At 38.6% G+C, this 22731-nt stretch overlaps 1 protein-coding gene across 1 annotated transcript; it reads right to left on the bottom strand.

Moving 5' to 3' along the window:
- Positions 1-275: 275 nt before the first annotated feature.
- Positions 276-22583, bottom strand: CFAP418 (cilia and flagella associated protein 418). The gene is made up of 6 exons (XM_024572505.4): positions 22176-22583; positions 17461-17548; positions 14652-14716; positions 14041-14106; positions 7197-7292; positions 276-2512 (listed from the first exon to the last, which is right to left on the bottom strand). The coding sequence occupies exons 1-6, from the start codon at positions 22331-22333 to the stop codon at positions 2359-2361; spliced, it is 627 nt and encodes a 208-aa protein (XP_024428273.1). The 5' UTR covers positions 22334-22583; the 3' UTR covers positions 276-2358.
- Positions 22584-22731: the final 148 nt, after the last annotated feature.

Below are 22731 nucleotides of genomic sequence, written 5' to 3'. Positions count from 1 at the left end.
AGCAAAATAGAGACAGACTCATAGAGAGCAGGATGACAGCTAAGAGAGGGGAGGGTAGGGGGTGATCGAGCAAAAAAAGAAAAAGGACTCATGGACATGGACAACAGTGTGGTGATTGTGGGGGGTAGCAGGGTATAAGGAGACTAAATGGTAATAAAAATATAATAAAGAAATTATTAAATAAAAATAATAATAAACAGAAAAAGAAATTATCAAAATTATTTCAAATTAATCCCAATATGAATATTTTACTCTACAATAAAAATGTAACTAAATACAGAATAAGGCTCTTTATTTTTTATTCATTTCAAGGTAGGATAAAGACAGAGAATATAATACAGTTCAAATAAAGTAGTTACCTGGCTTGACAAAAAATAGATACTTGCGAAAGGCAGAAAATTATTATAAACATTGAAAACAAATGGGCAAGAAATCTTATAAGTTTTGTAGATCTTGCATTTTAAAATTATAGTTCATCAGAAACTATGCTGTTCTCCTACACTGACACTAAAGTAATTGCATTTTGCCTTAAATTATGACTGATAATAATTTATCCCTCTGTATACAAACAGAATATTCTTTCTATATTTTAGATTAGAAACTGTACAATATTAAAAAGCTTATAAAGTAAATTGCCAACAAAAATGTGAAGTCATATATACATTTCTGACATTGGGGTATTATTTCAATTACTGTGTTATAAAGTGCCAAACATGGGCAATGTATCCAAGTTATAGGATAGTTACGATGAAATAATAAAAGTATATTTTCAAATTAATAATTCAGTAAATTCGTTCATTTGAACGAAAAGCAAACATCACCATTTGACTATGTGCCAAATTCCATGGGGCTCAGAATGTGTGGATTTTGTCGCTGTGCTATTTTTAGGAAATAGGTGACTTCAATCCAAATCCTTCTCTGTTTCTGGATACATTACAGTGAGATACAATTTTAGGGAGTGAACATTTTTATTGAAAGATAAGATCTTCAATACACATCATATTCAATAAATATATTCTTAATACAAAAATGTACCTGCCACCAGATTTGTTCTGTTGCAATGGTAGACTTATTAGAGTACATTCTACACACGTGCAAATGTGTCATGGCTAGGAAAAGGGTTTTAGTGACCAGATTTTTCTCCTTTGCTCAGGTGGCTAGATTCAGCATAAGCCTAAGCAAATTGTAACTTTGCTCCCATCACTGTCTTTCAGCGTGCCTTGTGCCATACAGCTGAACTATATATTAGACACATCCACTAAAGAGCTTTTGGCAGATTGGGAAGCTCCCAGAATCTCATGAAGGTGGCTGGGAGCTGGTAATTCTGAGGTAACTGATTTCCTGAACGTGCTGTTCGTGGGGTCCTCCAAGTCTCAGTGATGTCAGCGTCAAAAACGAGCCAACAGGCTGGTTCAGCTAAGTTTATTTCTCTTCATACACTCACTTAACAAACAGCATGTCAGCCTGGTCCTACCAGAAAAAGCAACAGGCTGCCTGAGAAAGTATCTTACTTGCTGTTCACTTCACTTGATTAGAGTTTTAGGCATTAAAGGCTAGAAAGTACTGAAAAAACCAACAAATGACCTTTGTATTAGGATCTTCCCTTGTGATTTCAGGTGCATCAAAAAAATTTATATGTAGATGGATATTTCCTAAAATTACAAACTAAATAACTTTTGATATCTAAATGAACAAAAGGGGAAATCAGCTAAAATCTGTAATACATACTTATTTTTGTACATAGTATTGCTTTAAGTGGTTGAGGTAAGATCAGACACAGGCATTTATTTACAGTATTTATTTACAGTATACCTGTATTTACTTACAGTATTTCTGTACTCCTGAAAACCCTCCAGTCAGTCCTACTCACAGAGTTCCGCCACAGCTAGGTTAGGATCTTTCCCAACAGCTCTGACGGGACGAGGTGGTGTCTACACCCCTCAATGGCCTCTCTGCACCGGAGGCTTCTTCCCCCTATGAGGAATGTTTATGCTAAGTGTATTGGCAGTCAGTAATACTGCAGTCGTTAATGAATGGCTATAAATTGGTCTAAAACTGCTTAATTAAACTTCCATTAAACAGGAGAGAGGCTGTCAAAGAAGAATTTGGATAACTTGTTACCTTACTTACAAAGTGAAATGTCCATATATGAAAAGAGGTCTAATTCCAACATGTTAAATAAAGCACATTATCTTCTTAAGTCCATTTGGTCTTTGAAAATGGGTACAGTCACGAGGCGAAATTGCTTGTCTTTTTCAAAGGGCATGATACTGCTATGTACCGTTACCTAAACATGACGATGATTAATGGATGTTGCTCTCATGGATGCACTGGTCTGAACACGAAAAGTCTTCATTCCTAATGTTTACCACAAACCCAGCGCAGCTGATGGTCGGCCTGAAGGTCAGTCAGTTCTTCAACAGTTCTCCAGCTACACTGGCAGGCATATGCGCGTGATCCTTTCTTCTTTACCAGCTTTGTTTTTAATTTGTGGAATTCTGGCATGTTGTTCCTATTAGTAAAACATGAATGTTTCAAAACTGTGGCTTTGTCAGTGCTTAATGACTAAAAAAAGTTCTAACTGCTTGAATGTCCCATCTTCGTAACATCTGAACACTAAACGAACCTTGGTTCCCCTCACACAAAGAACAGAAGACATGCTTCCATGTTCTTCTGGGGGCACTTCCTCAGTAACGAGTACTCTTTAATGGCAATTCTCTAGGCCTGTTACTAAGGCTGTTTAGAACAGAACGACCTACAAAGCTGGAGAATTATTGATTTGTCTTATCAGAGATGATATGACATAAGAATAGAGTCAAAAGTACCGTGGTTCATTTCCTACCTCAGATATACACTATGCCTTATTCTAAAAGCCTGTAATATGGCAAATGGAGGGGATAAAAGAAGCATTAAAAATAATAAGCTTCTGATAGGTTAACTACAGACATTTTTCATTAATGGAGAAAATGTGCCTGTTATTTCTATATGTTGAACTGACATTATATCTTTCATGTTTCTTAAAGATACTATTCATTTATTTTTAGAGAGAGGGGAAGGAAGGGAGAAAGAGAGGGAGAGAAACATCAATTAGTGGTTGCCTCTCACATGCCCCCCCACTGGGGACCTGACCCGTAACCCAGGCATGCGCCCTGACTGGGAATTGAACTGGTGACATTTCTGTCCGCAGGCTGGAGCTCAGTCCTCTGAGCCACACCAGCCGGGGCTCTATCTTTCATTTTTTAAATGGTATGTTACTTACTTAGAGTATCAGCAACAAAATAAATGCCTATCCTACATTAAATGAAAATAATGTTAAAATAATTAAATCAATTGGCAGCACCATAATGAAAAATGATAACCATCTGACTTGATGCAATTATTAAAAAAAAGACTAGAGAAGTTTAATTAATTGAAAGTCAATTATGATTTTCATGACAATACACGTACTGAATTTATGTAATTATTCTCTGGCAGAAGAAAAATGGGAAAAATCAAGATGAAATGAAGAAAAATGCAAAGTAAGGTGATGAAGTACAGTGTAAATATTAAAAAAAGAGAGAGACAGTCCTATCTTTGCTTGTATGTCGCTCAGTGGAAGGCAGGCTGTAAAGCGCCCTCTGGTGGCCAATGGACACCACATTCAGTGCCGTAATGTAAAAAATCTGGGCACAATTTAGACCGGCAGAGCCTAACAAAACCTGAGAAATTTTCCAGGTCAGCTGTCTGATTTCGGGAAACTGAGACTTTGACTAGCTAAACGACCTAGCTAGGGCTACAGTGAGCCAGGGGAGGAAATGCATCATCTGAGTTTTATTAGAAAGAACCCCCCCCCCCCCAACTAAATGTGTTTAATGAAGGCTAAAAATTAAATACAAAAAAGTTCTTTCTTCAATCTGCAATATATTCTGACAAATTTAACATCTGATACCTGATTGAATTCTGAATTAAGAGATTTTAGGAGTAAGAATCATGGATAGCCAGGGAACTAATTAATACATTTCAAATGCTTTTTAAGAGCACATGTATCTTAAAATGCTTAAAAAGAAAAATAATTTCATTATTTCTCATACAGAAAATGATTTAATATAAAAAGAAAAGCATTTTATTCAGCTATTATGGCACGATGACCAAATATAGATTACACTTCTTTTAGAGAGTTCTGGAACTTGTCAAAGCCGGAATACATTTCTTTCCCTCATTTATAAAATAAGGACAATAAAATAAACAGCAGCACGACGTTTGACTGTACCGCCAACGCTCAGACTGACGCCACTGAAAATGAGTGGCTCCCTATATGCTGCCTTTTCGCTTGCTTTCAGTCCCACCTACTTCTGGATTCCCTGCAGCTATGCCCTACCCTCCTGAAATGTTTCACCTGCCCTCCACTCCTTTCCCTTCAGCAGAGCACATCCTCCAAGCCAGGCGTCACTCACAAAGCCAGGCGTCAGATGTGAAAGCTTTCCATCTCCCAGTTTCCCCCACGAATGTATGAGTATCTTACCTCCTTCCACCCAAAGAAGGCTCACTCCTATCTGAGGCTCACTTCCCATCGGCACTCCAGACCCCAAAGCCTCCAGGACCTCGTTACTCACATACCCTCCCCCTCCAACACCTCCCCTCCCCTCCCAATATCAAAGCACCTCCTATCTTCACTAAATGATCCCTTAACTGCGTTCACTGACAGGCTTCCAAGTGGCCTTCCTGGGTCATACCATCCAATCTCACGGTTGCAACTACCATGTTCCAGATTACATTTCCTACCAGAGCTTCAGAGCCCCAGTTTCAACAGCTTTCATAAATGAACATATGACCTCTTTCTTTAAAATCTGTTCATAAATTCCCTCTATCACCAGGCAGTATTATCATCTAGCTGTATAAATCAAGACAGAAACCTAGGACCCGTCCTAGATGCCACTTGTCTCACTTTTCACAGCCAGGCTACCTCCAAAATCTCTCTCAAATACAAGTGCTCCTCTCTACCCTCCTCACTGACACAATTCAGGTCCTTACTGCTTTCCCCCTGGATTATCAAAACATCCTTCAATAATCTGCATGATTCTAAACCGGCCTGGTTCCCATACATTCAAACTCTATTCAGATCTTCCCCCTGATTCAAAGCCTTCAGTGGTTAGCCACTGCCTAAAAAATTTAATCCAGATTCCCCCGTGTTCCTTTCCTGGCTCTGCTGTTTTCTAGCTCTCTCTCCTACTTCATTCACCTCTTCCTCTCTCCTGTTCTTTTGTCTAGTCTCCACAGTCCAAACTACTTAAAAGTTCTCAAACATGCCACGTGATTGCACCTGAATCTTTAACAATACCCTGTCCGTCTTGTTTGCTAGGCAGACATGTGATCATTCTTCCAGACTCTGCAGTTTTCCCTGACACCTCAGGACAAAGTATATTCATCTTGTCCTGTGATGCTCTTTTAACCTCTCTCCACTGTCACATGTATCACACGACGTTATAACCTGATGTTGCTCCCTCTCAGAAGTGCATTACTTGAGAGTAGAAACTGGGTGATACTTATCTTGTGAGCCCAGTGTCTAAGAATGCCACAGACCCGGTGTTGAATAATGTCAGTTTGATAAAGAAACACTAATAAGCTCTACAAAATAAAAACATGTCCATGATTTATATCCTGATGATGGTGACAGCCTTTTTCTTTATTTGTTCCATTCTCTTACCTCCCAAGTGTTTCTAAATATCTTGAGGGCTGAGACAGTAATTGCTGCTGATATAAATAATAATTACTTATTATTTGCTTTTAAAAAATATTGTATTTAACATATTATAGAAAGAAAAATAATATTTTTAGTAGTATAATAAGTCATCTAGTTCTCATTGTTTTATCTAAAAGTACATGTTTTTTAAATCAGGCTGCCACACCTGAGCCCCATTCAGTTATGCCCTTAGCTCTGGGGGCATGTGAAATGCAACCACCCATTGATGTTTTTCTCCCTCTCTTTCTCCCTCCCTTCCACTCTCTCTAAAAATAAATAAATTAAAAAAAAAAAGTAGGCTAATCTGACCTGGGATTTTGGGATTACACTAGGTCTTTTAAATTATAATTTTTCTGCATATTTATTTATATATTTACATTTTTTTTGTGTGTGTGTGTGTGGAGAGGATTTAAAATTTTCATGAGATTTTCAAAGCAGTTCTTGATGTGAAAAAGTTTAAAAACTATGAAATTAGAAGAGACTCCTAGAGATTTCCATGAGAATGGGTGCCAGAAGAGGGGTGGACGACTCCTCCGTTCTTTATGCTGATGGACAGTGCTATAGTTATAGTCTGATTACCTGTACCTGAAAATACAGTTTTGGTCTAGGTACAGGGTAGGGGAGCCAAAAATGCATGGATATGCTTTATTAATTTTTAACTTTAAATTTTTATTTAAAAATGTGATTGCATAGTTTAAGAATATTTTTTATAACATAACATCTTAAAGATATTAGGTATTCAGTAGTGTATAAAAATGTATAAATTGCAAAAGTATGAGGAGGACTATCCTGACTGCAAGGAGGGAGGCAGACACATATCAACCAACCGAAGATTTTCGATCCTACGTTACAGTAAGCGCTGCAATCGGTACGAAGTGCTGTGGGCCCACAGGCAAGGATGATTCACGTCCAAGTTGAGAACGGTGAGGGAATCTTGCAAGATGTGTAATGAATTGTACCCTGAGGGGCAGGCAGAGCTGAGGCAGATAAAATGGGAAAGCTTGCACAAAGTCGTGGGGAGTGGGAGTACTGAGTAATGTGATGTAACTCATCTCTCGTGAAGCTAAGACAAAGCTGGATGATGGACAGGGGCTGGATCGCGGAGGGCCTTGGGTGCCATACTAAGGAATTTTGACATGATTCTGTAAGCAGAAAGATTTCGGGTAGGAGAATGGTTTGCTCTTTTATGCTTTAGTTCTCAGCAAGGGAAAGGTGGTCTGAAAGAAGAGTCAGAAAGACTGCAAGCAGAAAAGTCGGTGAGAAGGCTCAATACACTAGTCCAGAAGTAGCATGTCCTGACCCAGGCTGATGGCAAACAGAAGGAAAAAGGAGATGGGTGAGAGAAATATTGAGGAGGTAGAAGCCATACAATCTGGCCAAGTCCATCAAGAGACATTATAGTAAAATAAAATTACTAAAAGTAAAGTAAAAGTTACAATTGGTGCATTTTCCACAGTGAAACTCTTTAGAAGCATACCTGAAAAACATATAATCGCACGATCTGTCCCACATATAGTCATCGTAGCTCTCCACCCGGAAATCACACGCGGTGCAGCGTAGATGGTCACATGCTCTGTTCAGATGAAAAAAAAACAACATTAAAGATTACTGGTTTGTTTAAGTATAAAAATATGGTGATTTATTTATAGGATATACCACATATTACAAATTACTTAGTAAACAAAAGAGTAAAGATTAAACTGATTATAAATTTTCATACTAAAGGACTGATTATATATCTAAACTTTCAGGTTAAATTTCTACACAAACCTATTTTACTAAGATCTTATACACCAATATATACATGCACACATGTATATTGTAAAGATACAAAAGAAACAGAATGGATGTGTAGATCTTTTAGTTCAGTGGCTTTCAAATTGTGCCTGAGGTGATCTTCACTTAAATTAACAACTTAAGTTGCTTCCTTACTTACTGAAATTTTCAAGGATGCCTCCATCACAGAAGTTGCCACCTTCTATTGAAATGAATCTGTCTCCCTCTTAGCTACTTGAGTGCTGGGACACTATCTTGTTTGTTTGTTTCCCCAGCAGTTGGCATTAATGCATTCATTCACTCACTTAAAAAATACAGGATGAAGCAAAAGTAGGCTTACAGTTGTGAGTACACAAAACACAGAATTCATTCTTGTATTATTTATTAATTATTGTATTATTTTTCACACAAACAACTGTAAACTTACTTTTGCCTCACCCTGTATTTACTGAAAGTCTACTATGTGCTAGTGAGATTTTGTCCTCATGGAGCTTAGATTCTAATGAGAAAACAATACTCATCACAATGTCAGAAGGTAAAAAATGCTTCAAATGAAAAAGTAAGTAGAACAGGGAAAATAAAATTGAGTACTAGGACAGAGTGGGTTGCAATTTTATTTATTTATTTTCTATTGTCACTTGAGGAAATTTTTTCATTGCTTTTTTAGAAAAGGAGGAAGGGAGGGAGAGAAACATCAATGTGAGAGAAGCACTGATTGGTTGTCTCCCACACGTGCCTGAACCAGGGACTGAACCTGCAGCTGAGGCATGTGCCCTGACCAGGAATCGAACTTGGAACCTTTAGGTTATGGGATGACACTCCAACCCACTGAGCCACCCTGGCCAGGCTGTAGGTTGCAATTTTAAACAGAGTGCTCTACAAAGGCCTCTCGGGGAAGGTGTATCTGTTTAAATGGAAGTGGTATCTGGTCAAGGAAGTGAGGTTAAGAGAATGTTTTATTTAAGAAGGGAGGGATAAAGGCATGTTTGTATGTTGATGGCAAAGATACTTAGAGAGCAAAACACTGATAATGCAGGAAAAGGGGGAGAATTGCTAGAATTATGCTTTTAATTAGAATTCGCATATAATAGGTACTTAGTGAATATCTAAGGAATTCAAATGCCAAGCAATTCTCAAACTCATGTACTAACTAGTAACTTTAGAAGTAAAGTGACAATATATAACCATATTTTGAATTGCTGCTGTAAACAATTTGAGTTGTATAATAACTGTTATTTACTTTAGAGAAACCTCCATTGTTTGAAGTATTTAAAAACTAGAATCAATATAGTTGCATTTGATCATTTAAAAATTAAAAGGCAATAAGAATTTTAAGATAGCCAAAAAGAGTTTTTAAGATACCATAAACAAAGTGAAAAATAGAGTGGAAGAAAACATTTCAGCATGTGGTCCAATACTTATACTATACAAAGGGTGTTTACAAATGACTAACAAATAAAGAAAAAGCTTAAAAATATATTCAATCTCGCTAAAACAGGTGTTACAGAGTCCTAGTTGAGAGGGCAGACATGCAACACAGACCGCCTAGGTTCAACTACTGACTCCACTATTTACTAGCTGTGCAACTGTGGTCCCATAATTCCCCGCTGACTCAGTTTCCCCATATGTAAAATGGGATACTAACAATTCTTATACGTCTCTGAGAATCAGTATGAGGACCTAATGAGTTAATACTGGTAAAGTGCTTCTACCAGTGCCTGGCACATAGTGTTCGTTAAAAGGTAAACTATAACAAATAATTAAAATTTAAAGCGACAACAAAAAACATTTTTAACCAATTTAATTTAGTAAAAACTAGTACTCTCAGACATTTCTGGTGGGTATGTGAACTGCTTTAACCTTTGGGACTATTTCAAAGTTAAAATTACCCCTGGCTGTTGCACTCACTACCAATCCCATTTTGGGGAAGCAACTGCACGTATAAAAGTACCAATATGTGCATTCGTCTCAAGAATTTCTGCTGCAGGACGGCTGAAGTGGCAGAAAACAAGATACCACTTAGATGCCGGCTGAAGAGGGAAAAGCGGAATAACATGCAGCTCATTTAGACTGTGCAGTATTAGCTGATAGAGAATCCATTTATCCGCCGACCTAGAGGGATTCCAAAAGCAAGGCGCAGAGTAGCATAGATAGCATGGTCCAATTTTTGTAAAAACAACCAAAAAAATTCTTAGACAGGTATTTATAGGGTAAGAACATGGAGAAAAATGTGAAAGGTAATATACTAGGTAGCCCACACTGGTTGTCTCAGGAATGGCAGGAATGGAGGGGAGGGAATGAAATTATTACATTTCTATTTATACATCCTTCAAGTTTGTTTTTACTTTTTTTTCAGTAAGGATATAATCCTTCTGAAATTAAAAAATAATAAAAATAAAATCCATCATTAGATATTTTTCACTTATTTCCCTTAAAATTCAAATATGGTAACTTCAAAATTGCAAATATTTTGCCTGAAGGTTCCTTTGAGAATGCTTTCTACTTCTAAAATTATTATTAATCAAAAATTATTATTAATCATAACAATAACTAAACATGCAAAATTTATACAAGTTCAATAAGCAATTCCATATTTTCTTTTAAACAGCAATTTATGAAGTTGTATTGGTACATGTGGAAATTCAACACAGGTATTTTGGTACACATTTAAACTTGGATTTTGAATGTACAAGTCAGGAAATGCAAAATGATGGTTCCCAAAGCTGCCATAGCTTGCTTTCTTATGCATATGTAGTTTATTACATGATTGCACAGAGTGTTAACTTTAATGCCTTAATACACATGTGCAATTTGGCTGAATTATTGCTGTTGTGGGAACTATAATTTTGAATTTCCTGACGTTTTGTATGTGTAAAATCTCAACCATAATGTTAAATACAGCTTTTTAATTTAATTTAAAATTTAGTAGTTTATTCAAATCTATTCACACTACTACATTTTCCTACAAACACTGTCCTTTGAGAAAAATAAAACTCACTAGCGGCTAAGAAATCACTCTGCTGTTATGATTCACTTTGTTAGATCATAATTAGTACCAGTCTGTGGAATAATCCAGTCTTGCAAGTAGTCTAAAAATAATTAGGAGTAAAATTCGATTTGGCTTGGAAGTAAGGCCTTGGTTTTATCTATAGCTTATTAATGCCACCACGCTGTCTGCTGCTACTCTTTCTCCTTTCCACCAACTGGGTAAGAGGCTCAAATCTTTACACTCTAAAACCACTGAGTACTACTTCCAACCAGAACTCTACCCATAAATTAAACAAATAAAACACATGGAAAACAGGCAGAATAGACTCAGTTTCATTTATGCCCTGGTCATGTACATCAGTGCTTATTTTCAGGGCTTACAACTATTTCTCTTCCATAACTATGTATAACTGGAGCATATCTAAAATAAAGTCATGATTCCAATGAAAGATAAATCGTCTAAAATGTGGCAGGAATAGAATATAAAGGTATCACCAACAGCTTCGTCCCTTTGTCCAGAATCTTTATTAGTTTAAAAACGTTTCTGGTGGGAATGCCCAGTACACAGCCCAATAAAGTCTTCTGCCCAGACCCTGTGGCTCTCCGTTGGACCTCGTCAGATCTACACAGCGGACCAGGGAGTCCTGATGTTTGGATAGCTGGAAAATAACAGCAGCTGCAGCAGCAAAGATAGCAAAGATTCTCTCTTGTTACATCATTACATGGCCTTCTACAAATTGGTTTGCTAGAAAGCGTAACGGAGCAGGAACTTGCTTTGTAATACTTACTCTGTGTCACCTTGGGCAAGGCTCATTACTTGGGAATCATGCTTAACAAGTTCTCTTAGCTATTTATTTCACTGAATTTTGTCCATTCTAGATTCCAAATAGCTCAAATGTGCCACCTTTTCCCTACAGCCACTGCCACCACTCAGATCACAGCTGTCGTTATCATCTCTTTCTTGCACCACTGTAACAGTGCCTGCTGACTGGTCTCCCTGGGTCCTCTGCCTGTCCTGCCCCTCCACCTTCCAATCCATTTGCTATTCAGCAGCAAAAATAACTTTCTGTAGAAACACAATCTGATTAGGTGACTCCATCTACTAAAAACCAACCAACCAACCAATCACCTACCAATAGCTTCCACTGCATATATGAGAAAACTTTTTGTAAAATTTTCTAAAGGACTACAGGGCCACACACCAAAGGTCCCTAGACTACCTCTCCAGCCCCGTCAGGAGCCATTCTGTCCCCCACTCACTATGCTCCAGCTCACCTGGCTGCTCTTTGCTCCTCCAACGTTCCTTCCTAGCTCATGGGTCCTTTAACACGGTGTACCCTCTAGGTTCCAATGGTCCCCTTGCTTTGCTTAACTCCTACTCATTTTTAATATGAGACTCTGATTCAATGGTATTTGCTTAAGGAAGTATTTTCTTTGGTTTGAAGGCCGGTGCTCAATCTACTGAGCTACACCAGCCAGGGCAGGGAAGTATTTTCTAACCCTTCATATTAGGTGGGGTGCCAATTATCTATGCTTATAATATAGTGTACTTTCCCTTTGCATTACATGTTTTATGAAAATTAAATACTTATTTGTAAAATTATATGTTTCAAGTCTCTCTCCTCATCTAGACTGAAAGCTCACAGAGTGCAGGGAAGTGTCCACTTATTTGCACACCATGATGTGTTCACCTGAAACCTAGGACCTAGCAAGCAGGTGGTTAATTAATATGTGTTTGATGAGCTTAACACAAGTGCCTCAATTTCCTCATTTATAAAATGGGGTTAAAAATTCTTGCTCTGTCTGCATCTTATTTTTTTCCTGTGGAGCAGGGGAACCAATATGCATATATAAAAAAGTGCTCTAGACAGTGTAAAACTCGTGACACATAGCATGTTTTACGTGCACAGGAGCAGGTGTGTGCTTGTCTTTCTGTGGGGGCAGACCTGTGTCATGAAAAGGGTGATTGACAACTGGTATCTGTAACGGGTGAGGAAGAAAAGATCTGTGAATGTAAATATTTACTTGTGCATATATATGCAAATGGCATATGTTTCCTGCTCTTGCAGCTGTGCAAAGTTAGGAATGGGGTTTGATGGGTTTTGCCATTCTTACGGATCAATATTATGTGATAGGATCCTCAAGCTGTATAAAAACAGGCCATTCCTTTGTCTACTGATATTCTATCTGGAACAAGACTCTTCTATGCTAGAACTAAATCAAAAAACATATAAAAATACTACATAAAAGAAAATCTTAATGAAATGTTTACCTTTTGGAAGTAAAACAAAATATATTGTCTTAAAGACAATTTTTAAAATCAGAAGACACCTGTAAATAAACACTGATACATACTGTCTGAGACTGAATGGAAAGGTAAGAGCAGAATATGGGATTCCTGCTGCGAAATATAACTATAATTGGCTTGGAAATAGAAACGACTCGACGAGTCCCACTGCGTTGACACATAAGTCAGGGTAGATAACCAGACTGTATTCTTCTCCAAGGGTAGTCTTGCCTCTGACTCTTTGTACAGACGGTCCTCACCGCATGATGCTTCAAGTGTTCTCTGTTCTTATTTACAACCTGTGGAGCAGGCAGCACCCCAGTAGACTGCTATTAGCCTGTCTGCTGCCTGGCGTCCCCAGACTCCCTCCGTCTGGTCCTATGGCCCTTCTTTCCCGCACCACCACAATGCTCCAACAGCACATTTAGATCCATTTCTATTATTCAATATAATAGTTATCTGTCCTGAAATGTGGTCAACATGTGATCATACATCTTAGTCTTTTCTTCCTTAAAAAGTTAACAGAAAATAAAGTGTTTTAACTAGACAGAAATGTAATAGGTAAGTAGGCTTTGGCAAAGATAAAACCAGAAGTATCAGGACAATGGGAAGATTTGCTTAAAATCAGTCTGTCTCCCTGTATTATGACAATGATAATGGAATGTACCAGGATATGAGGCTGATAAGGGCTTGGTGTAGGTGGCATTATGGCCATAATAAATGACCTGATGGAGGCACTAAGTGAGACAGTGAGTGTAAGAAGGGCGGGGGAGGACATGAAGAATGGAAGATTTCTATTTAAATATGTAAAATCAAGCGACTGTGGGAACTTTGGGGGTACTGCAGACTGGCAGCCTCTCCTGCTGACTGTGTGGTCAAGTCATTGTTGGTAATACCTTATGTAGCTGCACAGCTCCATTGCTTTGCCCCTATCTTACCAACTGGCTCCCACTGCCCAAAGGAAAAAATGGCAAAGCAGAAGCTCCCTCTCCTGGTATCCTGTGGAAACCACGCTGGAACTACAGTGACCCAGGCGCTTGAAGTGGGGCTCAGAAAAAGGCATCCACACAATGAACAACATACACCCAACATCAAAGCTTTCAACAGCTATTGCCCAAGAATAACAAAGGTTTCCGTAAAGTACTCTTGGGTTGACTAATAAAATACACTACTCATTATGAAACAGACTGATGCCAAGATAAGAACTATGTTTTAACAACAGGGTATCATTTGGAAAACCTAGTGAAGAAGTACCTTTCTGACGTCCTACCTCTGTGACGTCCTTGTTCCAATACCACACGGGGCAGTGCTTCCACCTAGGTACACAGGGCTGCAGCTAGACGTGTTCAACAGACAGGAGAAAAAGAAAATTACAGCAAGAAAGAAATATGAGAAGTTTATTTGGCTGTGTTGACTCTATAGTTATAACCAAATTGTGTATTTTCCTGACGAAGCCAACTGTTTTAAAGAAGAGATATTTATTCCAGAGTCACTGCTTTATTGGATATAACCTGGATATTCAGGAACACTCAAGGAGTTAAAATGAGTCACAGAAAAATGTATTTGCCAAATAATGTAAGGGACAAAGTAAATACTGAGGACTATAACAGAACATTAATTCTGAGAAACTGTTCACACTTTTTTTTCACATGGCAGAAAATTATTTATAATAGCAATAATCCCTCATTCAAGTTCCTTTAGACTAAGGGGCCACAGACCATAAGAACACTAGAGATATAGCCATCGGCCTTTCTCCTGAAAGCTGATCAGTGCTTTGTTGTTTAATGTCACTGTTGTCTAAATGGTAATAAAATCTACTAGTCTATGCTCATAGTGTTTGCTCCCTAGTGCGTGTAATTTACCAGAGCCATCTCGACTTACCTCTTACCGAGGCCTTGAATGGAAGCTCTGACAGATGTGTCACCTGAAGATTTAGATTTTAATTTCTGTTAAAAAAAACAAAACAATAAAAGGCCAAGAGTGACCTTAGATAATTGTAACATGAAAACTAATATTCTTTATTTTATAACAAGAATATTTTTTAAATGACTGAAATAAAAAATCTACATCATTTTAAAGTTCCTGAAATAAAAACAATGATCAAAACCTTTTTTATTTTTAAAGGCAAAAAAGGAAGTAGACCTCCCTGAGGAATTTGCAAATTACTCTGCTAACTTCTGGGCTAGGAAATTGATATATTGCCATTATTAGCATGCTAAGATTTAGAGTCACTTTATAACTCTTCAATTAATACTAGAGTTCAATGATTTAATACGAAGGACCTTCTACTTAAAACCTCACCCTGGAAAAATTCAATTGAGGAGGAAAAAGTCCTCAGACTCATTTTTAAAGGCTGTGAATGGTACTCACCTGAGCTAAAAATAAACTAACCAAACTCCTGGGTAACTTCAGGAATATTAATCTTGATCAATTGGAAAGGTATCAACCAATAGGCATTCGAGAAAAATGTAGAGCGACCTAGTCGCAAGCATACAGTAGTTCCTATACAGTTACATAACATCGCCATCATTAGCAGGCATTTATTAAGTGTTAACTGGTATATGGGACCAAACAACATAAACCAACCTACATACTAGGACCACCGCCAAGGAGAGGAAGTGAGATGGAGAAAAGGCAATTTAAATTGTGCAGAGACATGCCTTCATTTTACCTAGTAGGTGAGGAAATTTAATGGAGGCAAAAATATTTCATTTTACTGTTTCTCTTAACTCTTTCATTTGATGTTGAACAGAACTGGAAAAAATTTGGGAGCATGTCTCAAAAATAATAATGTGCATGAGTCTCTTTCCGTTTTTTGAAATACGTTTCATGTACCGTCCAGGCTCATGCTTACGACTCGAAGCTGGCATACTGTCATGTTTGCTGTTGCTTCTTCCTGCCGCTCTGAGAGCAGTGCAGGAACAGGGCAGAAGGCAGGAGCAGTGGGGGAAGGAGCCGTACTCCCAGGAGCACCATCGACCTCTGAGGACGAGGTGGGCGTGGGCCAGCTATCCAGACACCTCTTTTCCTCATCCAGTCAATGCTTTCTTTGCATAGACCTGCTCTCCTTCAGAAGTTTATTTGGGTGGCTTTCTCCCTTGCAGGCTGGAAAATTGGATATAATAACTTAAAAAAAGGCGCACATAGAAGTTTATTTCTTCATGATTGTAAGAGTTACTTTTATTGCAAATTTGTATATCTTAAAGCCAAGCCAGGGAAGTCTTTCCCTCTGCTTCTGAAATGCCCCGAAGAAACAGTGCCTCACACAGATAAGCACCCTGTAAGTGCTGAATAAATAATGAATAGCTCCGATGGTGAATGGATCACAAGAACGTCATGTAGTGTCTTCCTACTATGAATTAAATAGCACTGTTATTTGACAGTTATGATGCATTCTTGTTTGCAGAGTATCCAACACCATTGCTGCTGGGTTGACAAATTAATCAACCAGGCCACAAGCTTATTAATACCTCAGACGAACTGAAAATGTTAAATTTAGAGAAGTAAAGACCTTAAGATTGGTAGTAGTCAATTTATTCTTCATCTGGTTGACAAAGATGTAAGCGGCCCACATGTATATCCTTACCACCACCCCGCCCAGGGATCCCCAGCGCGCTGCCTCGTTTTCATGTTCGCTGCCTTTTCAAAACCCTCTTTGGTGTTATATTTATTTCTCAGATTTTTTTCCTTGTGGTCTTTGTGGACTTTCATTTTGTCTCTGAAAGCTACAGTATATAAATTCTCATACACTGCTGGTAAGAAGAGTATAAATGATACAGCACTTTAGAAAACACTTTGGCAATGGGTACAAAAACTGAAAATGAGCATACTTGATAACCTAGAAATTCCCGTATATGGTCAAAAAAAGAATGCAAAGATATCGGATGAGGCATTGTCTGTAGGAGCAACAACTGGACATAATTTAAATGTCCATCACTAGGGAAGTGGATAAATACATTGTGGTAGAATTACATAATAAGCTATTATACCTCAATGAAAACTGTTCATGGTTACATACACGTGTAATAAAAGTATGGACAGAGAGGGTAGTGGTCACCTCTGGGAAGACGGCAGTAGAGTTGGCTTTGGAGAGTTCTTAAACTATGTAATTAAAAAAAAGGAGTCCAGAGAAGCAAATATGGTAAAACATTAATACATGTTCAGTATGAGTGGTATGTAGGTGGCTATTATGTTATTTTATGAGCTTTTCATAAAGTTGATATAGATAGATAGCATTTAAATATTTAGTATATTAATAATTTACTCATGGGTCATAGGATAACAGCAATGGCATTGGGGTCCGAGATGCTAAGCACATTCCTATATGAAAGCTGTTTGTTTTCGGTCTTTCTGGAAAGTGTTTTCACAGAGTCTACAAATAAATACAGGTAACCGATTTCAACTATGAGTTGACTTTTGTCCTAACAGCTTTACTAATTTCACATTCTTGCTGAGAGATGAATAGCAAAACACATGCTGAGAGTTTCTAGTATTTTATTCCTTCTACAACTCTAAGTGGAATAATTTATTTAGATGACAGTATTTCCCAGAACGCAAAGGACTATAAATATTTGGGCATTCTATAAGTTTACGGTTTAACCGTAAGTTTAAACGGTTCTAAAGTTTAGAACGGTTCTAAACATGCCTTAAATATTAATAAAATACTGCGTATTTGTAACACTTGACTTACAAAGGATTTTATATCATAGTTGGGCTCTTCAAATATTTCATTAATAAGACTGTCAAGATCATCTTCTTTTTTAAATGTTTCTGTTGATCTAAAAAAGAAAACAAAACAGCTAAAGCTAAGAACATATAAAGTCAGCCAGTAACATAAGAGTTTTATTTAAATAAAGTCTATTATTAGAGTTGATAACAGAAGGATAAATGTGGCATTAATTTTTTCCTGCTATGAACATAGCTTCAGTTTGTTGAGACAAAAATGTAGGTTATCAGTTACAAATTTATATACTTAATATGCGACATTTAAGGCTATACATTATATTCAAGAAAAAGCTAGGCATGTACTTTTTAAACATCAATCACTTATTTAAAGAATATAAAATATATACAATTATAAGTAGAACCTGAGAATTAGAAACAAAGATAATTTTGATTGGTCTATTTTTTTCCCCAAGGGTTTCATTGTAAATCAAAGAAATCTTTTCAGTAGAGGAGTCAAAGGTTATATACTCAAAGGAGCAATACCCTCCCCCCCACCCTCCCAAAGAAAAAGAACAGTATTTGTTTGGCAGAATATTTCAACTACCGTTCAACTCTGCAGGTAAAGCCATCACAGGATTACTGATACAAACTGTTACTGCATGAAACTTCAACAGCTAACATTTACTGAATACTTATTATATAATTGAAGAAATGGGGCCTGAGCGATTCAGAAACTCACTCAAGGTCATACAGATAGTGGAGAGGCTTGGAATTGAATCTAGGGCAGTCTGTACACCTAACACTAAGCGAGATTAGAGAGCTGATGTGTTACGAATGCTGTACATCAGTTTCTTCATTGGACCGTTAGAATATTTTAGAAGACAGGCTTTTGGGTTGAATCCCAATTTTAGAAAAGTATTTACTCTGAAAAAATTTTAACATTAGGACTAGTCCCTCTTTGTTATTGCCTGCAGTAAGATAATTCATCTGATATAAGGAAATCCAGAGTCTGCTGCCTATAGTGAACACTTGATCCCATGTGTTTTTAAGGCTTTGCCTTTGCAGCTGTTTCCTGTGTAACTTATCCTCACTCTGCCACTCTGTAGTGGCTTCTTCCCTTGACTTGTAAGTAGGCTTAAGACTTTGCTTTTCAAAGAGCCCAAAACACCCTCTTGAAGCTGTTTGCTCTCTCTCCCTCTCTCTCTCTTTAATCCTCATCTAAGGACATTTTTTTTCATTGCTTGTAGAGAGAGACTGCACTGGGGACTGGGGATCAAACCTGCAACGTAGGTATGTGCCCTGAGTAGGAATTGAACCTGCAGACTCTCCGTTAGGGGATGATGCTCCAACCAACTGAGCCACATCGGCTAGGGTGCCACCCTGTCTTACTCACTATTGAAGAGCAGTCTACATCCATTTTTTCTACTTCCTTACAAGTGTATTGGACTTAACATCAGCCGGTGACCTGTAAGAGGGTTTCTCAACCTTGAAACTGCTGACATTTAGGGCCAGGTAATTCTTTGGGGTGTATGTTGAGGGAAGCAAAGGGGGGCTGTCTGCATTGTACGATATTTTACAGCGTCCCTCACTTCTACCCCCTCGATGCCAACAGCATGCCCTTCCCCAGTTTGGACAATCAAAAATGTCACGACTTACAAAATGCCTGATGAGTGGTAAAGTCATCACTGGTTGAAAATTACTGCACTAGCTTAAATTATTTAATCTCTCTGACCCTCAAAGGCTAGTTAACTATTTAAAACTTCTTTCAGGTATGAAAATTCTATCTCTGGCCTCTATGTTCCTCAACTATAGTGAAACAATGATTTGGTCACTACTGCCCAAATCACTATATTCAATGGCCTTTCTCAGTTTCAATCCTTTTTAATCTTTCAGAAGTATCTGACATTGTTGGGTACCAATTCCTTCAGTTTCTTTAACTGTATGACAGCAGGTTCCTAAGGTGTCCTCCTGAAATTCTCTCCTTTGGTTTGTATGATGCACTCTCTGGGTTCTGCTCTCTCGTGCAATTTCACAATTTCAAGAATCAGATGCAGTCACATTCTACTAAACTAGTCAGTGCTGTTAGGGATCCACACGGTTCACACAAGGTTCTGGTCTGTAATTAGATCATACAATATCACGATGCCTACACTTGCTGTGCTTTGCTACAGAAAAGAAAAAAAAAGCCATTGTCTCGCCGGGAACTCATACACATTTTAAAGGACAGGGTAGTATATTTTTATCTTTTGGTGTTTTGATGCTACAATAATCTTAATTGAAGGCTAATAAACATTTATTGGTTCTTTCCCTAACGTTGCTTCTTAGTCTAATCTTGATTTAGAATAAAAGGTATATTCTAAATAAAAAATATAAACACTTGAAAACCAGAAATGTGAAAGTCATATATAAAAGCTTAAATCTTGATCTACAATGTCCTGGTAGAATTGCAAATATGGTCTTGGGCAAGTAATTCTTTTCCTAAGTCTTGGCTTGGTCAATGAAATGGAGATGATGGTATTCACCTCGTAAGGTTGCAGAGGTTAAATGAAATAACACATATAAGACACTCAGCATGTAGAAAGAATTCAATAAATGTTTGCTATTATTATAGCTGTTTTATTTAATAAAATAAATATAATAATAGCGGCTGCCTGTGGCTCAAGATGGCTAGGAATGTGGCCCAACACAAGATCGTAAATTTACTTAAAACCTTTTTTCTTGCTTATCAGTTTTGTTAGTGTTTGTGTATTTAATGTGTGGCCCAAGACAACTCTTCTTCCAGTGTGGCCCAGAGATGCCAAAAGGTTGTATACTCCTGATAGGAGGTTATGATATTATCTGTAAATATTCCCAGTGATATTATCCTGAACCACTTTATTCCTATTGCAGTTCAACCTGCATCGGCCTCTTGAAAACTAATCACACATTTCTTTTATCATTTTGAATACTTCAAAACATTGCATATGTCTAGAACACTTCCATTATTAGCAGTTGTTCCTGGTATCCAGAGGTAGCATGGTCATTCATTCTATTATTTGCAGAGCTATCGTCTTAGGAGACAATTTCAGTATTTTAACTCTTATAAGGAAAAGATACAGGCTACATCACTATAGAGTCAACAGGTAGTCTGTTAATAAATTCATAACATAATTCGGTTCCTAACTTTCAAAAATCAATTTTGGCTCGGGACAAACTTTTAATGTTTGACATTACATACCAGGTAGGGATTGTATTTGGTATTAGGTTTAGGGCCTGTGATACTGTTGCATAATTTACCTTCATAACCATTGCCACATGAAAAGTTTTAACACATGACAATAGTATTGTTTTGCTACAGCTTTTATAAATGTTTATTATCGAATAATCTGATGCAGTAAGGTGGGATGGGGTGCTAGAAGCATTATGGATGGATTTTAGTACTACAATAACAGGCTGCAGTGAGAAGCACACAAGGACCTGTGTTTGGAGAGTAAGTCTTAGCATCCCTATCCATTTTAAGCAGCCTGCTGCATGACATCCTACCCCTCTGCATGGTAGTTCTTCTAAGACCAGGAGGCTCTGGAAGGCTCTCTGATAAATTCCCTCCATTCCCTAAAGTAACACATAAAAAGAATAAAAGAAATCGCAAGGAAACATTATTGTGAGATAGGGATAGTAGATGGGCCGGGAATGGGCACATAAAGAGGTCCATCTTTCAAGATGATAATATACAAATTAATGAGTGATATTTGCATAAACATTCAATCAAATGAGTGTTAGTTAATCCATTCAAAGTAGTCATTTTAGTTGGCTCCACATGTATGTTTTTATAATGCTGCCCAGTATTCAACTAATTTTTAAAACTTGTTTTTTAAGCTTAGAACCTTTTCAATGTATTTATCTTCCAAGGGTGAATTTCTGTAAATAAATAAATGTCATTAGAGGTAAGTCTGGTAAATTCGGTAACAACAAAGTTGAGTAATACTTCTGGAGAATCACACACATGTACACCAAAATCAAACCACAGATGGAGCCATAAATGAACAAGACTGCCTTTCTTGGTTGTTCCAAACCTGTGTAATTCCACAAGCGTTTCCAATAGATTCTAGCAACAGTTACTGCAGAGACTCCCAAGTCATCACTTTGAAGGGCAATTTTCATTCTGACGCAAAGTTTTGTTTTTGGGATTGAGGGGGGAAATGAGACAAAGAAGGAAGTCCTCTTATTTTATGATCACACGGAAGAAAAAAGACTGACAAATTCGAAAGGTAGTTTTTCGGATCAAACCCCAAAAGACTTAAGAAATTTTCCCAAATTCTCCGAACTTAAAACAAAAATCAGCTAATAACAAAATAGAACGACTTTTTCCAACAACTGGTCCAAGGATTACTCTCCTTGGGGAATGGTCCAAAGCAATAGGCTGAGGTCCTCATTGCGGACACCTCACCGGGGGATGAGAACCACTATCGGAGCACATGAGAGAGCACCTAAGCAGCACCCCAAACCTCCATTAGGATTCCCTAAACTCGGGGTGAAGCCGTGGGCCCTCAGAGGCGGGGCCAGCTCTTTGGCATGCAGAGGGGGCGGAGTCAGGCCTTATTAACAGATGCCAGAGTCCTCAAGGAGGTGGGGTTGGGGTGTGCACGGCCCCAGGGTTAGGGAACTGAGAATTTGGGCCCCAACAGGGAGAAGGGATGGAGGGGAGGCTTCAGGGCTTGGAGCTGGCTTTACCAGAAGGGCCCATCCCTCCCGCTCTTTAACCTGAGATTCTCTTTCGCTTCGGCTCGGTTCTGATCGTGGCTGAGAACGCCGCCGCCGCCGCAGCCTTGGGGCCGCTCAGCCGTGCCCAGTCTCAGTGGCTCTGGTCTGCAAAACTTGGATTCAACCTCATCCAGGAGTTTGTCCAAGTCCTTCGCCATCTTGAGCGGCTACGTCTTTCCCCACTCACATCCCTGCAGCGCTGGGTGGTTTCCAGGGGCAACGCGAGGACCCGCGGCGCGCACCCTCAGCCGCGCCCACCCCTACGCATGCGCGCGTCGTCCCGAGGTAGCCCGGGCGTCTGTGAGGCTTTGGAGTTGACACCCTCGCGCAGAAGTAAGCTGTGGGTCCGCGTGGCCAGGCGCAAGGTCCGGAGGCGCAGGGCACCCCGTGGGGTGGGCGGGCGGGCGGAGCTGTTCCTTCCTGCGCGACCTCGCGATGCTCTGCTTTGACTCATTCCACGTTGTCTGGCACGTTTCGGTCCCATCTCCCCCTCCTGGGCCCAGGTTGTCACTACAGTCACGACTCCCAAGCTCTTTTGTTTTCTCCTTGTCGGGGC

This window comes from Desmodus rotundus, chromosome 8 (genome assembly GCF_022682495.2).
Source record: "Desmodus rotundus isolate HL8 chromosome 8, HLdesRot8A.1, whole genome shotgun sequence".
Classification (NCBI taxonomy): Eukaryota; Metazoa; Chordata; class Mammalia; order Chiroptera; family Phyllostomidae; genus Desmodus; species Desmodus rotundus.
Note: the sequence above shows the minus strand (reverse complement) of the source record. Positions and strands in the feature narration are given on the sequence as shown.

What these genes read in the sequence shown, in the direction of transcription:
- CFAP418 (XM_024572505.4), bottom strand. Translation starts at nt 22,333, where the DNA reads ATGGCGAAGGACTTGGACAAACTCCTGGATGAGGTTGAATCCAAGTTT. An exon ending in ATTCAAGGCCTCGGTAAGAG is followed by an intron (nt 14,107 to 14,651) that starts GTAAGTCGAGAT and finishes GAACACGTCTAG; the next exon opens with CTGCAGCCCTGTGTACCTAG. An exon ending in TGCGATTATATGTTTTTCAG is followed by an intron (nt 2,513 to 7,196) that starts GTATGCTTCTAA and finishes TTTTACTAATAG; the next exon opens with GAACAACATGCCAGAATTCC.